Source organism: Choloepus didactylus, chromosome 19 (genome assembly GCF_015220235.1).
Source record: "Choloepus didactylus isolate mChoDid1 chromosome 19, mChoDid1.pri, whole genome shotgun sequence".
Lineage (NCBI taxonomy): Eukaryota > Metazoa > Chordata > Mammalia > Pilosa > Megalonychidae > Choloepus > Choloepus didactylus.
The window spans coordinates 37,096,348-37,111,466 of record NC_051325.1 but is presented as its reverse complement, the minus strand read 5'-3'; the positions used below and the strand labels follow the sequence as shown (position 1 = coordinate 37,111,466).

Below are 15,119 nucleotides of genomic sequence, written 5' to 3'. Positions count from 1 at the left end.
TGTATTTGAATGTATACATAATGCTGGTACTGCTGGGGAACCATAATTGGGGGAAATTTTTTTACTTTATATACAACTGTAGTGTTTTATTTATTCACCTACAATGAGCCTGTATTACTTTTATAATTAAAAAAAATAATCCAAGCAATGTTTTTGAAAAATAGTTAATGCCATTAAGAGTTCTGGAAAACCAGCAGTATAAATTGGCCTGCCCTTTGGAAAGCAAACCATGCCAGAAAACTAAGTCCTATCATTTGACCTAGAAATCGTGCTTCTGGAGTTTGCACCAAGGAAAAATATTTTGAAATAAGAAAGAGCTTCTTGGCAACTTGAAAGTTTCAGTATGTACATCCTGTAGGTCCTGGGAGAATGGATGCTTTTATTTTGATGGTAGGAATTATGTCTAAACAATGGATGGATGTAATATTTTTTTTTTTTTTTTTTTTTTTAAGATCCACAAGTCTTTTATTTCTTTTTTACACCTTTTATGCCATGAATTCATAGGGAATGGGCTCCAGTAGCTCAGGCTCTTTTCCATTGGTTCTCACAAAGTGTGCTTCTCTGGGTGGAGCAGGCTGGCGCTTCAGTTGAACCCAGGTACCTTTCTCTTTGGCTTCCTTTTTTTTCTGATCATTTTCCTTCACACACTTTAAGAAACTATCTCGGCTCTTAGAGTGTTTAATATGCTCAATACGTACATTAATTCTCTTGGCAAGAATCTTGCCCTTCACTTGTTTGTTTACAACGATACCAATAGCATGCTGGGTAACATTGTAGACTCTTCCAGTTTTGCCATGGTAACATTTGTGAGGCATTCCTTTTTGAACAGTGCCCATTCCCTTGATGTCTACAATATCACCTTTCTTGTAGATTCGCATATACGTGGCCAAAGGAACAACTCCATGTTTTCTAAAAGGCCTAGAAAACATATAGCGGGTGCCTCTCCTCTTTCCCTTTGTGTTCGTCATTTTGGCAAATTACTGCAAGATGGTGGTTCCGGCCAAAAGGCAATGTAATATTTTAAGGAATAAGGAGAGAAGAGGCTAGGGGGAAATTCAGTCCCTTGACCTGGCATCCTGGGACGTGCCCAGCCTCCTTTATGCGGGATTCTTTTATCTTTTTAAAAGCCTGCAGCCAGGATGTCTTTGCTCCAGAACTGCGTTCCTCACTGAAGCTTCCAGAAGCTTCTTCAGATACCTCCAGCTTAGCCCTCTCTTCTGATCATCACACGAGTGCATCTTTGCCAATTCTACTTACAGGTCCAATGAGCATCTAAGTTGAACTCCTGACATCCTCCAAAAACCTTCTGCTTGCAGTTTTCCCCATTTCAGTTAATGGGAATTCCAACTTTGGAGTCACCCTTGACTTCTTTTTGTCTCAAACTCCATACCCAATCCATCTACAAATTCTGTCAGCTCCACCTTCAAATGTTTCCCAAATCTCACTCCTCTCCGCCTCTCCTGCCATCATCCTGGTCAAGCCACCATTGCCTGTTGCCTGGATTTGTACAGGATTCCCTCACGGTCTCCTGGCTTTCTCTCTCGCCCCTATCAAAATCTATTCTCCAAGCAGTAACCAGAATGACTGGTTAAAGCATGAATCAGACCATGTCCTCCCTTTGCTCAAAACCCTCCAGTGGTTCCCATCTAACTCAGAGTAAAGGTCCCCAGCATGGCGCACAGGCCCACAGGCCCACGCAATCTGCCAGGAGCCTCCCACTGCCTTTCTGTTCTCCTCGCCTCCCACTCTTCTCATGCACTCAGCTCCAGTTACTCTCACTTCCTTGCGGTTCCTCAAATAAACCCAGCACATTCCCACCGCAGGGCCTTTGCACGTGCTGATCCCTCCACCTGGAACACTCTTCCAAAACTAGCTATATGACTCATTCCCTCACCTCTTCTCCTCTTAAATGTCACATCTTCACAGAGCCCTTCTCCAAGCACCGTTTACAAAATGGCAAAACCTCCCACCCCTGTCTTGGCATCACCTATCCCTCTGCACTTAACACCCTGAAAAAAGTAAATCTTTATACAGTTCCTTGTGAAGTACCTATCTCACCGAATCCCTGAGAGCAGTGACTTTGTCTGTCTTGTCCATCTTGTCCACTGCTGTACCTCCAGTGGCCAGCACAGTCCTGGCATATAGCAGGTGCTCAAAAAAGATTTGTTGAATGAATGAATGAACAAACGAATGAAAAATACCTGGCGACTGGCTGGAGGCGGGGCCTGCTGGACAGCTGCGGGTGCCACCGAAGGAGTGTAGATGCTATTGGTGGCCAGTGAGACTGTGGCCAGGGGTGGGGCACTCCCCTGGCACTGTTCCCGCTTGTGGGTCATAAACGCCGACAGTGAGTTGAACTGCTTCTTACACTTCCCACAGAGAAAGACATCCTCATCATCTAGGAGCCACACCCGCAGAGAAGCAGGAACGGTCCGCAGAGGGAGAGGAGTAATGAAAAAACAAAAAAAAAGCAAGAATAAGTCAGGGCGTGTCGCAGTGAGAAAGGGGAGGAGACCTGCAGCTGGACCTGAGAACGGTAAATCTGAACAGCACTCCGTGACTTGACATGAGTGTGTTGAGCATTGATTCTTTGCTTCCAAGGAGCTTTCTAAACCACAAAGACATCTGCAGAAATATCCAGTCGTCTGTACCCACATATCAAAGGATCAACAATCAGGAAATAGTAAAATAGGTTTGCTTCGAAGTTGAGAAATGCAGAATCTTTATCCTGCCTGAATTAATTCATCAGTCCCTAGTGGACCACAGGGTTATATTCCTTGCATCTTTGCACTCACTGTTCCCCCCCCACCAAGATGCCTCTCTCAAAACAGCGGATTTAGCAAGGCTCAGCTCAGATGTTAACTGCTTCAAGAAGCCTTCCCGAAGCCAAAGGCCACAGATCCTTTTTCTCTGGGCATGCCTGTTATCACAGTTTTCCCATCACCATCAGACTGTGAGTCCCCTGAAGGAAGGAAATATTGTCATAACTGCACTATCTCCTGGACACATAGGAGGTTCTCAATGGACGTTTGTTGAATGAATGAAAAACTAAATGAATGATTAGCAACAGTTCACACCACCCATTATTGAGAACCAACCAGCAAACATGCACTGTGTCCAGCGCTTGACATGTGTGGCAGAAATATCAAATTGTTCCTCAATATTCACTCTCTCCTTAAATAGTAATACAGATTTTAGTGGGGAACATGGCCGTCTAGCTAGAGACTACATTTCCCAGCCTTCTTTGAAGCTAGGTGTGCCCATGTGACTGAGTTCTGACCAATGGGATGTGCAGATATATACTATCTATGCAACTTCCACTTAAAAGAAAGGAACATGACTTCCACTTCCTTCTTTCTCCCCTTCACATTGGCTGGAATGTAGAAATGAAAATAGGAGCTGTAGCAGCCATCCTGGACTACATGTTGAGGGCAGCAGAGCCACAAGAGAGAAGGGGTCTGGGATAAGGGTCTGAGTTTCACTATACCCACCCCAGACGTGCATTAGCATTTTCATGTAACAGAAATAAACTTCAATCTTGTACATACCACTACTTTGCATTTCTCAAACACAGCAGCTGAAACTAAATCCGAAGTACCCTGAAGAGAACCCTATGAGGTAGATACTATTATTTCCATTTTACAAATGTTGAAACTGAAGCAGAGAGGTTAACTCACTTTCCAGGGTCATAGAGCTAGGAAGTATGGGAACATATACTCAAGCCCAGGCATATATCTCTCTGTCCCCAACGTGGTTCCCATGAAGCGTACAAAAATGTTTTTGGAATGAATAAATGGACACACAAACTCACATGGAACACCAAAAGAAGCCCTTTGCCCTCTCTGTGGCTCAAGGGCCAGGTCCGTAAACTGGAGAGATTTGTGCCCAGCTGTTCTTCCATAGAGGGGAGTCTGAGAAATGATTTCCACTCAAAGGTACATGAATTGCCAAGCATCGGGGCTCCTGGCCATTCTCTGTGTCATGATCCCACGTCCCTACATTCACTAAATGGTCCAGAGAGGGTGTCCTCAGACATAAGCAGAGAAAGAATGGTGTGAGCCTGAAGATGCAGCCGGGAGAAAGGTGAGAAAGTTCAGACACCAGAGGATGTCCTGGGAACCATGGTTGACAGTTCACTCCCACACCCTCGCTGTGAATCCCTTGTTTCTTGTTGGGGGTGGGGGGCACTCAACCTTCCTGCTGCTGAATCCAAGATACTTACCCAATGGCTGGATGGCAGGGGGCGCATTGACGCTCTGGCCTGTGGGATCAGGGACTGCTCCTTGGCCATCCAGTAATGACTGGACGGCCAGGACGGTCTGATTGTCCATCCCTGAAAAAAAGAATGCAGCCTCATTGGAAGGAGGCCCAGCATCCTACTTGGACTTTACCCTTACAAGCCACACCCAGAGCAAGGCTCTATCAGCAAAGACAGCTGGCTGTGCCCCAATATACATTCTCTCATACTTCCATTGTAAAAGAACCCAAGATTTTTGGCTGGAAACATGCCCCAGAACAAAGATTACATTTCCCAGCCTCCTTTGCAGCTAGGGAGTGACTAAGTTCTGGTCAAAAGAATGTCAGTAGAGATGCTATATGGCAGCTTCTGGGAAGTTTTCTTAAAAGCTGCCCGGTATGTTACCCTCTTCTTTATCCCAACCTCCATCCTACTTTCTGCAACAAGAATATGAGGGCAGGAACTTGAGCCACTATCCTAAACCATGCAGCCACATGCTAGGGATTGTGAGCAAAAAGCTGGAAAGATTCTAGGCCTCTGAGAAGTTCATGGAACAGAGCACCCTCATAGCCCTAGACTGCTTTCCTCTGGACTGTCACATGAGAGAAATACACTTCTAGCCAGTTAAGCCACTGCCACCTTGGGCTTCTCTCTTCTCATGGCTGAGTCTACTCCGAAGTGATACAGCTCCTTCAGAAATCACGTTCTGAAGTCTCCCATCCACACCCCACAACCCCCACAAGTCTGTTGGCACTCAGACAGCCCTGCTTGCCTTGTTTTCTGCTATTTTCTTATCTTTTCTGTTCCTCAATAAATAGCACAATTGAAATTCGTGGTTGGGGGACTCAAGACCTGACTTCTCCCACGTTTTCCAATCAGTTTTCACTGTTGAGGTTTGTGTTAGTCCATCATCCAGCTGTGTCACTAGGTGGCAGACAGGCCTCCTCACATCTAAGTGGCCAGCAAGGCCCACTGCCTCCCTCCCAAATAGCCCAGAGCATGCCTTCCCTCCGTCCTCTCCTGCCCCTCCAGAAACCACTCCCCACCAACTGGCCCCTCTCCCCACACTGTGCCTGCCTCCTCTTCTTCCCATCAACAGCTACACAAGCCCAGGTCTCTCTAGAATGCCCTCCCTTGAAACCATGTTCCCATCTCTCCTCCTTTCAACATCAAGCATCCAATGAGGGTCCACACCCTCCAGCTCCTCTGCCTACCTCCCAACCCTTTTCCACCCACTCCAGTGGGGCCTAGGCCTCTGCCCTTCCCCCAAAACTGCTTTCCCAATGATGCCAAAGACCATCTGGCAGCATCTGACACTTCTCATCTGGCTCTAGGAAGCCACCCTCCCTGTCTTCTCCCACCTTTCTAGTTGTTCCTTCTCAGCCTCCTTTATTTTCCTCTTCTCCTTGTCCACCTTCTAAATGTTCCAATTCTAGGGTTTCCTCCGTCTGGACTCTCTCTTCTTCTCTTACATTCTCCCTTGACAGCCTTACTCAACCCCAGTCTAGTTCCCTTCAATATCCAGAATTCCCAATCTGGAGTTGGTGCTCACTCGCACAAGCTTCAGTAAATCTTCTACCATTTTATGCAAAATTGTGAGTATCTAAACATTTTTGGGGGGAGAAGTCATTCTCCTCACACTCTGAAGAGGCTATTGGATGGAGCAACGTTGTGACAGACGACAAAAAATGACTACAAATTCCTTCCTTCCCAGTGCATTCGCACATTTACAACATGATTTTGCCACTCTTCTCATGGAGAGGTGTGGTCTCTCTCTACACTCCTTGAATCTGGGCTTGGTCATTGGACTTTCTTTGACTAATGGAACATCAGCAAACGTGACACAAGCAGGGACTTGAAAAGGGTTTGTGCACTGGGGCTTTTTGCTTTTGGAACCCAACTGCCAGGTGAAGTAGCCTGGGCTAGCCTGCTGGATGCTAGACACATAGCCCAGTTGCCCTGTAGCCCCAGCCAAATATCCAATATGAAACCGTCTGGGACCAATCAGATGACCTGCCCAGTGACACAGTTGCATGAGTAAGCCCAGGTGAGACCAGCAGAACTGACCAGCTGAGTCCAGTCCAAACTGCAGACCCACAGAATCATGAGCTAGTATCTGAGTGCTGTTTTAGCCACTATGTTTGAGTTGATTCCTTGGGTAGCAGTAGATAACTGACACAGACAGCTCCAAATCTCTATTCCAGCCAGGCCATTCCTCCCCATCTTTTCATTCCAAGTATGAAACAACATGGTGCCATCTCCATGAAGGTGGGCATTAACGATTTCAAAATGCAGCCCATCTGTCTAGTGGATGAAAAGACAAGATATAGACAAAGAAAATGGTTGCAAACCGCATATCTGACAAAGGACTGGTAACTAGAATATATAAAGAACTCTCAAAACTCAATGGTAAAAAAAAAAACAATTAGCAAATGGGCAAAAGATGAACAGACGTCTCACCCAAGAGGATGTACAGATCACAAAAATTAGCACAGGAAAAGATGTTCAACATCATCAGCCATTAGGGAAGTGGAAATTAAATCATAATGTACTATCACTACACACCTATCAGAGTAGCTAAAATAAAGAATAGTGATAACACCAGATGCTGGTAGAGAAAGTAGATCATTCACACATTGCTGTGGGAAAGTAAAATGGTAGTCACTCTGGAAAACAGTTTGGCAGTTTCTTATAAAAATAAGCAAACAATCCAGCAAACTAACTCCTGGGTATTTGTCTCAGAGAAATGAAAACTTATGTTTATGCAAAAACATGTACACAAATGTTCATAGCAGCTTTAGTCATTATAGCCAAACTCTGGAAACAACCCAGATGTTCTTTAATGGGTAAATGGTTAACAAACTGTGGTAGGTCCATACCATGGAATACTACTCGGTAATAAAAGGGAGGAACTATTGATATAAACAACTTGGGTCGATCTTCGGGGAATTATGTTGAGTGAAAAAAGCCAGTATCAAAAGGTTATACATTGTAAAAATGTATTTGCAAAGCCCCCTTGAAGGACTGGGGAAAATGACGAAATACTGAATTTCCCCACCTGGGGAATTAATATTCTTGCAAGCATTGGGGACTACCAATTTAGAAGGCCAAGCCGTTGATCCTGGGGCTTGCCCTTATGAAGTCTGTTACTGCAAAGGAGAGGCTAGGCGTACTTAAAATTGTGCCTAAGAGTCACCTCCACAGAACCTCATTTGTTGCTCAGATGTGGCCTCTCTCTCTAAGCCAACTCGGCAGGTAAACTCACTGTCCTCCCCCCTACAAGGGACATGACTCTCATGGGTGTAAATCTTCCTGGCAACGTGAGACATGACTCATGGGGATGAGCTTGGTCCTGATATCGTGGGATTGAGAAAGCCTTCTTGGACCAAAAGGGGGAAGAGAAATGAAACAAAATAAAGTTTCAGTGGCTGAGAGATCTCAAATAGAGTTGAGAGACATTCTGGAAGCTATTCTTATGCATTATATAGATATCCCTTTTTAGTTTTTAGTGTATTGGAATAGCTGGACGCAAATACCTGAAACTGTTGCTTTAATCCAGTAGCGTTTATTCTTGAAGATGATTGTGTAACTATATAGCTTACATTGTGTAACCATGTGATTGTGAAAACTCTGTGGCTCCCACTCCCTTTATCCAGTGTATGGACAGATGAATAGAAAAATGAGGACAAAAAGTAAATGAATAATAAGGAGGGACGGGGAGTATGGGATGCTTTGGGTGTTCTTTTATACTTCAACTTTTATTCTTATTCTTTTGTGTGTGTGTGTGTGTGTGGTAATGAAAATGTTCAAATATCGATTGTGGTGATGAATGCACATCTATACAATGGTCCTGTGAACAACTGATTGTATAACATGGATGACTGTATGGTATGTGAATATATCTCAATAAAATTGATTTTTTTTTAAAAAAAGGTTATACACTGTATGATTCCATTTACATAACAGTCCTGAAATGACAATATCTTGGAAATGAAGAACAGATTAGGGGTTGCCAGGGGGAAGTAGCTGAGAGATGGCAGGGGAAAGAGGGAGTCAGTTATGGCTTTAAAAGGTCAACTCCTTGTGGTGACGGAACTGTTCTGCATTTTGAACATATCAATGGCAATATCCTAGTTGTGATATTGCAAGATGTCAGCACTGGGGGAAACTGGGTAAGGGGTACATGGGATCTCTCTTAATTATTCCTTACAACTGCATATGAATTTACATTTATTTCAAAATAAGAAGTTTGGTTTAAAAAAATTTGGCCCAATATTGAACTCAAACAAAGTGCGTCATCCCTTCACTCCTGTTTGTTCCTCTTCTGGGACTCCTTATCAAGAACAGGGGACCACTGTCCACCCAGCCACACCCCCTGGGGGCCCTCTTGATTCTTCCTTCAACTTCTTCCTCCCACTTCCACTACTATTTCTAGTTCTCCAGCAAGCCTGGCCTACCCTGCTTCCTAAATATCTTTCAAATCCATGTTCTCTCCATCCCCACAGCTGTCCCCCTGGCCCAGGCCACCATCAGTTCTCAACTGCTTGACTGTAGTAGCCTTCTCAATCACCTCCTGGTTGCCACTCCAGCCCTCTCCAGTCTGTTCCGGGAGCAGCCAGGGTGAACTTTATGCATCAGATTGTGTTGCTCCCCAGCTGACAACCCTTCCTTAGCTCCAGGCCGATCCCAAGATAAAAATTCAGAAGCCTCATCAAATCTATCCAGGCCTCATATCTCACTGCTCGCCCACAATGAACTTCTGTGATTCCTAGGAGGCCCCTCTCCCCCTAGGGCTTTGCAAATGCAGTCCGCACAGCCTGGGACCTTCTGATCTCCCTCCTCCCTGAGTCATCACTAGACTCTCACAGTCCTGCTCCCTCTTCCTCTAATCCAGCACGCAGCATACTGTACTGGGAACAGATTTTTCTTTTTAATTTCTTCATTACTTAACACATGAAAACGTTCTTGTGGAAAAAATTCAAATGAAGAATTCCATGGAGTGTGAAAAGAAAGTAGGTCTCATCCCCTCCCACTGTCCCCCCAGGTGGTACACTGACCCTGGCCCTCCACATCCCATATTCCCGGCTTATTAACCTCATAGCACTGAGTGCCACCTAAAGTTACCATCTTTTACTATTTACCTTGTCTATAATTCTACAGTCTCTGTAATTGCTTTTCCTGTATTTTCTCTCTCTCCCCCTAGACTGTGTCAGGAGACTATGCCTGGCTCAATGAGTTTCCTGGAAACTGAAGCCTTACAGACGGTGGTGGGGTTAACCCCATTTCATGGAGAAAACTCTGGTCTTTCAAGAATTTAAGGGATGTGGCCAAAATCTCTTAGGGAGTGGTAGGCTTCAACACTCCCACCACGTACCGCCGGTTCAGTCCACTTTTAACTTGCACTCTAATGATCCGTACACTCATCAAACCCTTCCAAGAAAATTCTTGGTCTGTTCCTCCCAGCGTCTGCTCTGTGCCACACCCCTTAAGTCGCTAAGGCTGCCCTTCCCCTGAAGTCCAGCAGGTGCACAAGAAGGCCCACAATTCTCTGAGCCTGAGGACATCACCATCCCAAGATCTTGCCAAGCGCAGGAAAATCAGTAGGCATTAAGCATTTGCTGGTTTGGATCTAAGGGTGCCATGTTCGGGCCGAGCACACCGTTGGCACCCATAGTTTCTTGGTCTGAGTCAAGACTCAGCACTCCACCATGACGTATACAGTAGTGTTTGCTAGTTGGGGTCTGTGAGCACCGAGTCCCGGCCTAGCACACAGGTGGGCCTATTCTCTCCTGTTCGGACTTTAAGAGACTCCACAAGGCACAGCTGGCGATCAAGCGCTTCCCGGCGAGAACGCCGGACTCAGAGGCTCTGGCCGCTAACTCTCTCCCGTTCCGCAGCTGCTACCGCACCACCGCCGTGCTCAGAGCAGCCCCTGGGGACCGTCCCGCCCCGAGGAACGACCTCCATCCACGCGACCGCTCCAGGCCCGGACTCCTCCCCATCCCATCCGCATCTGTTCCCTCCAGAAAACCCCTCCCGGCGCGGGGCTTCGAGCTTCAGAGACGCGGCTGTTCAGGTCACAAAACACACACTCCGCGGGGCCTCCTTGCCGCGGCCGTTCCGGTCCTGCGCGCCCCGCCCACTCCCCGCCTTCTCTCTGGGGCTGCTCGGCTCCCGGCGCCACTGCCCCCGTTGCGCACGGCCTGCCCCGCCCGGCTGTTCCGGTCCCGGTGCGCCCCTCCCCCCACGCCGGGCCGACTTTTCCCAGCTGTTCCACTCCCAGGGTTCCCTCCCCGCTGAGCTTTCATTCCCGAGGCTGTTCCGGTATCATTGCCACCCCACTCCCAACCCCGGCGCCGTGCTTCAGCTCCCGCGGCTGTTCCGGTCCCGGTGCCCTCCACCCCCGGCCTCGGCTCCCCCGGCTGTTCCCTGTCCGCGCCCCTCCCGCCCCGCGGCTGTTCCGGTCCCGGCGCCCTCCGCCCCGCGGCCGCCGCGCGCCCTGGACCCGGCGCTGGGAGGACGCGGCGGGAGGGGGCGCCACGCGGAACAGCCGCCTCCCCCGGCCCCGCCGTCGCTCACCCTCCAGGGCCTCGAAGATCGTCTGCGCCATCTTGGAGCCGCCGTCGCCGCTGCTGCTGCCGCCGTCGCTATACCCACGGAGCTCAAGTGGGATTACGCGAGCATTGTGGGAGCCGCGGCGGGGTCGGGCCCACCAGGGGGCGCCCGGGAGCTGCCGCATAGCCCCCAGCTCGGGAAAACCAGCCGCGGTGACCCGGCCCCTGGTATAAATGGGGCCCCATCCCCCAACTCTGCGACACCGACCCCATCCCTGCCTCACACAGGATCTCCCAACCCTTTTATATGTGCCCCTAATTCCTGCTTCAGGAGACCTGACCGGGTACTTCTGTATGACCCAGACCCTCATCCCTACTGCAGGTGAGCCCCTGAACTCAGCAACATGGACCCCTTCCCACTTCACACAGTACTCCCCACTTTTGCAACACTCACGCACCCCCATTCCAACCTCACACAGACCGTTCATCTCTGTCACAGGGATCCCAATTTCCATCTAACACAGGACCCACCTGGTGGTGGCTTGGAGCTGTGTACCCCAGAAATTCACTTAAACCATTCCTGTGAGTGTAAACTCATTGTAAATAGGACCTTTTGATGAGGTTACTCCAGTTAAGCTGTGGCCCACTTTAAGGCTGGGTCTTAATACTGTTGCTGGAGTTCTTTAAAAAGAATGAAATTCACACACAAAAAGCCACAGAGAGAAGAGCTGGAAGTCAGTGGACCCAGAAGAAAAGGGAGAGGCTGCCATGTGCATTGCCATGTGATAGAGGCACCAAGGACCAAAGTTTGCTGCCAGCCAGACCCAGAACACCAGTCTTGAAGAAGAAAGCATGGCCTTGATGATGCCTTGATTTGATCATTCTTTTAGCCTCAAAACCATGAGCTAACAAATTCCCATTGTTTAAGCTGACACATTGCACAGTATTGCTTTTGCAGCCAAGGTAACTAAAACAGGGTTCAACTTCATTCTTTTGCATGTGGCTTTCCACTTTCCAGCATCAATTGTTGCAAAACTGTTATTTCCCCATGCAATGGATTTGGCATCCTTGTTGAAGATCAGTTGGCGACAGGTGTATGGGTTTATTTCTGGGCTCTTAATTCTATTTTATATGTCTATTCTTATACCAACCAGTACCACACTGTTTATGATTATGTGAGAATGAAATTAAGTTTAGCTTTCACAAAAGGTAATATGGAATAGGGGAAATGGAGACTCAGGTGTAGAAACTCCTGAAATATGCCTAGTAACTTGTTACCAAGCTAGCTCAAACTGGCTTTGTGGTTAAATAACAAAGGAAAGAGGCCACTTAAGCATAGGAGTGGTGTCAGTGCCTTATATGGGCATAACAGTTATAGTCAGGGGTGGAGACTTATTTCAAATGTTTCAAATTTGTGAGGGTTAGTTAGACCCGTGGAGGGTTAGTTAGGCTGTAACTTCTGGAGTATCCAGCCAATGGAGAAATAGAAGAGGGACTTGGTGTTAAGCTCAGGGAATAAATAGTGCTGGGTTCTGTTGTTCATGGAGCCAGCTACCATATTTTGGTTGCATGCTGTTCTTGCAAGATCGTGAATAAAATCTATCCTTCACAGTTGGGTGACGTTTATTCCTTTTCAGATATAGTGCTTGTTCTCACAATTCCTGTAGCTTTTTTTTTTTTTTTTTTTTTTTTTTTTTTTTTTTATGGTTCTCTCTATACATTTTTTTTTTCATTTTTATTGAGATTGTTCAGATACCATACAATTATCCAAAGATCCAAAGTGTACAATCACTTGCCCCTGGGTAACCTCATACAGCTGTGCATCCATCACACTTAATTTTTGTTCAATTTTTAGAAACTTTTCATCACTCCAGACAAGAAATAAAGTGAAAGATGAAAAACGAAAAAAAGAAAAGGAAACTCTAAACCTCCCCTATCCCTAACCAACCCCCCTCAATTGTTGACTCCTAGTATTGATATAGTACGTTTGTTACTGTTTATGAAAAAATGTTGAAATACTACTAACTGTAGTATATAGTTTGTAATAGGTATATAGTTCTTCCCTATATGCCCCTCTATTATTAACTTCTAATTGTATTGTCATACATTTGTTCTGGTTCATGAAGTGATTTCTGGTATTTGTACAGTTGATCATGGACATTGCCCACCATAGGATTCAGTTTTATACATTTCCATCTTTTGATCTCCAACTTTCCTTCTAGTGACATATATGACTCTGAGCTTCCCCTTTCCACCTCATTCACACACCATTCGGCACTGTTAGTTATTCTCACATCTTGCTACCAACACCCCTGTTCATTTCCAAACTTTTAAGTTCATCCTAATTGAACATTCTGCTCATACTAAGCAAGAGCATCTACATTTCTTCCCCAAGGCAGGAGGGAGAGTCAAAGAAGGTAGAGAGGCAAAAAAAAGAGGAAACAAAAAAGACAGCTAGGAAGCAGCAAAAGGAAAAACAACCTTAAATCAAAGTAGAATAAAGAATAAGACAATACCACCAATGTCAAGTGTCTAACATGCCTCCCCTATCCCCTCCTCTTATCTGCATTCACCTTGGTATATCACCTTTGTTACATTAAAGGAAGCATAATACAATGATTCTATTAGTTACAGTCTCTAGTTTATGCTGATTGCATCCCTCCCCCAATGCCTCCCCATTTTTAACACCTTGCAAGGTTGACATTTGCTTGCTCTCCCTCGTAAAAGAGCATATTTGTACATTTTATCACAATTGTTGAATACTCTAGATTTCACCAAGTTACACAGTCCCAGTCATTATCTTTCCTCCTTTCTTGTGGTGTCTCACATGCTCCCCATCTTCCTCTCTCAACCGTATTCATAGTTACCTTTGTTCAGTGTACTTACATTGTTGTGCTACCATCTCCCAAAATTGTGTTCCAAACCACACACTCCTGTCTTCTATCACCCTGTAGTGCTCCCTTTAGTATTTCCTGTAGGGCAGGTGTCTTGTTCACAAAGTCTCTCATTGTCTGTTTGTCAGAAAATATTCTGAGCTCTCCCTCATATTTGAAGGACAGCTCTGCTGGATACGGGATTCTTGGTTGGTGGTTTTTCTCTTTCAGTATCTTAAATATATCACACCACTTCCTTCTTGCCTCCATGATTTCTGGTGAGAGATCCGCACATAGTCTTATTAAGCTTCCTTTGTATGTAATGGATTGCTTTTCTCTTGCTGCTTTCAGGATTCTCTCTTTGTCTTTGACATTTGATAATCTGATTATTAAGTGTCTTGGCATAGGCCTCTTCATATCTCTTCTGTTTGGAGTATGCTGCGCTTCTTGGATCTGTAATTTTATGTCTTTCATAAGAGATGGGAAATTCTCATTAATTATTTCCTCTATTATTGCTTCTGCCCCCTTTCCCTTCTCCTTCTGGGACACCAATGATATGTACATTATTGTACTTTGTTTCATCCTTGAGTTCTCAGAGACATTGCTCATATTTTTTCATTCTTTTCTCCATCTGCTCCTTTGTGTGTAGGCTTTCAGGTGTTTTGTTCTTCAGTTCCTGAGTGTTTTCTTCTGCCTCTTGAGATCTGCTGTTGTATGTTTCCATTGTGTCTTTCATCTCTTGTGTTGTGCCTTTCATTTCCATAGATTCTACTAGTAGGTTTTTTGAACTTTTGATTTCTGCCGTATACATGTCCAGTGCTTCCTTTACAGCCTCTATCTCTTTTGCAATATCTTCTCTAAACTTTTTGAATTGATTTAGCATTAGTTGTTTAAATTCCTGTATCTCAGTTGAAGTGTACGTTTGTTCCTTTGACTGGGCCATAACTTTGTTTTTCGTAGTGTAGGTTGTAATTTTCTGTTGTCTAGGCATGGTTTCCTTGGTTATCCAAATCAGGTATTCCCAGACCAGAACAGGCTCAGGTCCCAGAGGGAAGAAATATTCAGTATCTGGTTTCCCTGCGGGTGTGTCTTAGAAAATTGCTCCACCCTTTGATTCCTCAGGTCACTGTGCTTTTCTGCCCAGCAGGTGATGCCTGTTAGCCTATAATTCTTGAGGTGTGAGGAGGTATAGCCGTGTTCCCCCAGGCTCTGGAGTCTGGTTCTGAATGGAAAGGGCCCCACCCCTTTCCTCCTAGAGAAGACAGACCCCCCAGGTGGAGGTCATTAGCATTTCAATGGTCTCGCTCTCTGCTTGTGGTGTCTCCACCCTTCCCAGAGTCACAGCCCTGGAAACTGAAAATGACTGGGGCTTTCTCCACTGAGCCAAAAAAGAAACAGATAGTCCCCTTCAGACAGAGTCCAAGGCGACCCTCCGGCTCTCTCAGGTCAGTCGTC

At 45.9% G+C, this 15,119-nt stretch overlaps 2 protein-coding genes across 3 annotated transcripts in view; both read right to left on the bottom strand.

Annotated features, from left to right (window-relative positions):
- The window catches only part of ZNF341 (zinc finger protein 341), a 47,090-nt gene extending 36,211 nt beyond the window's left edge, over window positions 1-10,879 (bottom strand). The window contains exons 1-3 of one of the 2 annotated variants that reach the window (XM_037811882.1): window positions 10,817-10,879; window positions 4,223-4,333; window positions 2,202-2,398 (exon numbers count right to left, since the gene is read on the bottom strand). In XM_037811882.1, coding sequence (XP_037667810.1) covers window positions 2,202-2,398; window positions 4,223-4,333; window positions 10,817-10,847 — 339 coding nt within the window. In that variant the 5' untranslated portion in view covers window positions 10,848-10,879. Of the gene's footprint in view, window positions 1-2,201; window positions 2,399-4,222; window positions 4,334-10,816 lie in introns of those variants that run through there. The other variant, XM_037811883.1, reaches the window with a different exon arrangement.
- On the bottom strand, window positions 405-1,010 carry LOC119515745 (60S ribosomal protein L21-like). Its single transcript, XM_037811884.1, has one exon. It carries the CDS (start codon window positions 966-968, stop codon window positions 486-488), a length of 483 nt encoding a protein of 160 aa, XP_037667812.1. The 5' UTR covers window positions 969-1,010; the 3' UTR covers window positions 405-485.
- Window positions 10,880-15,119: the final 4,240 nt, after the last annotated feature.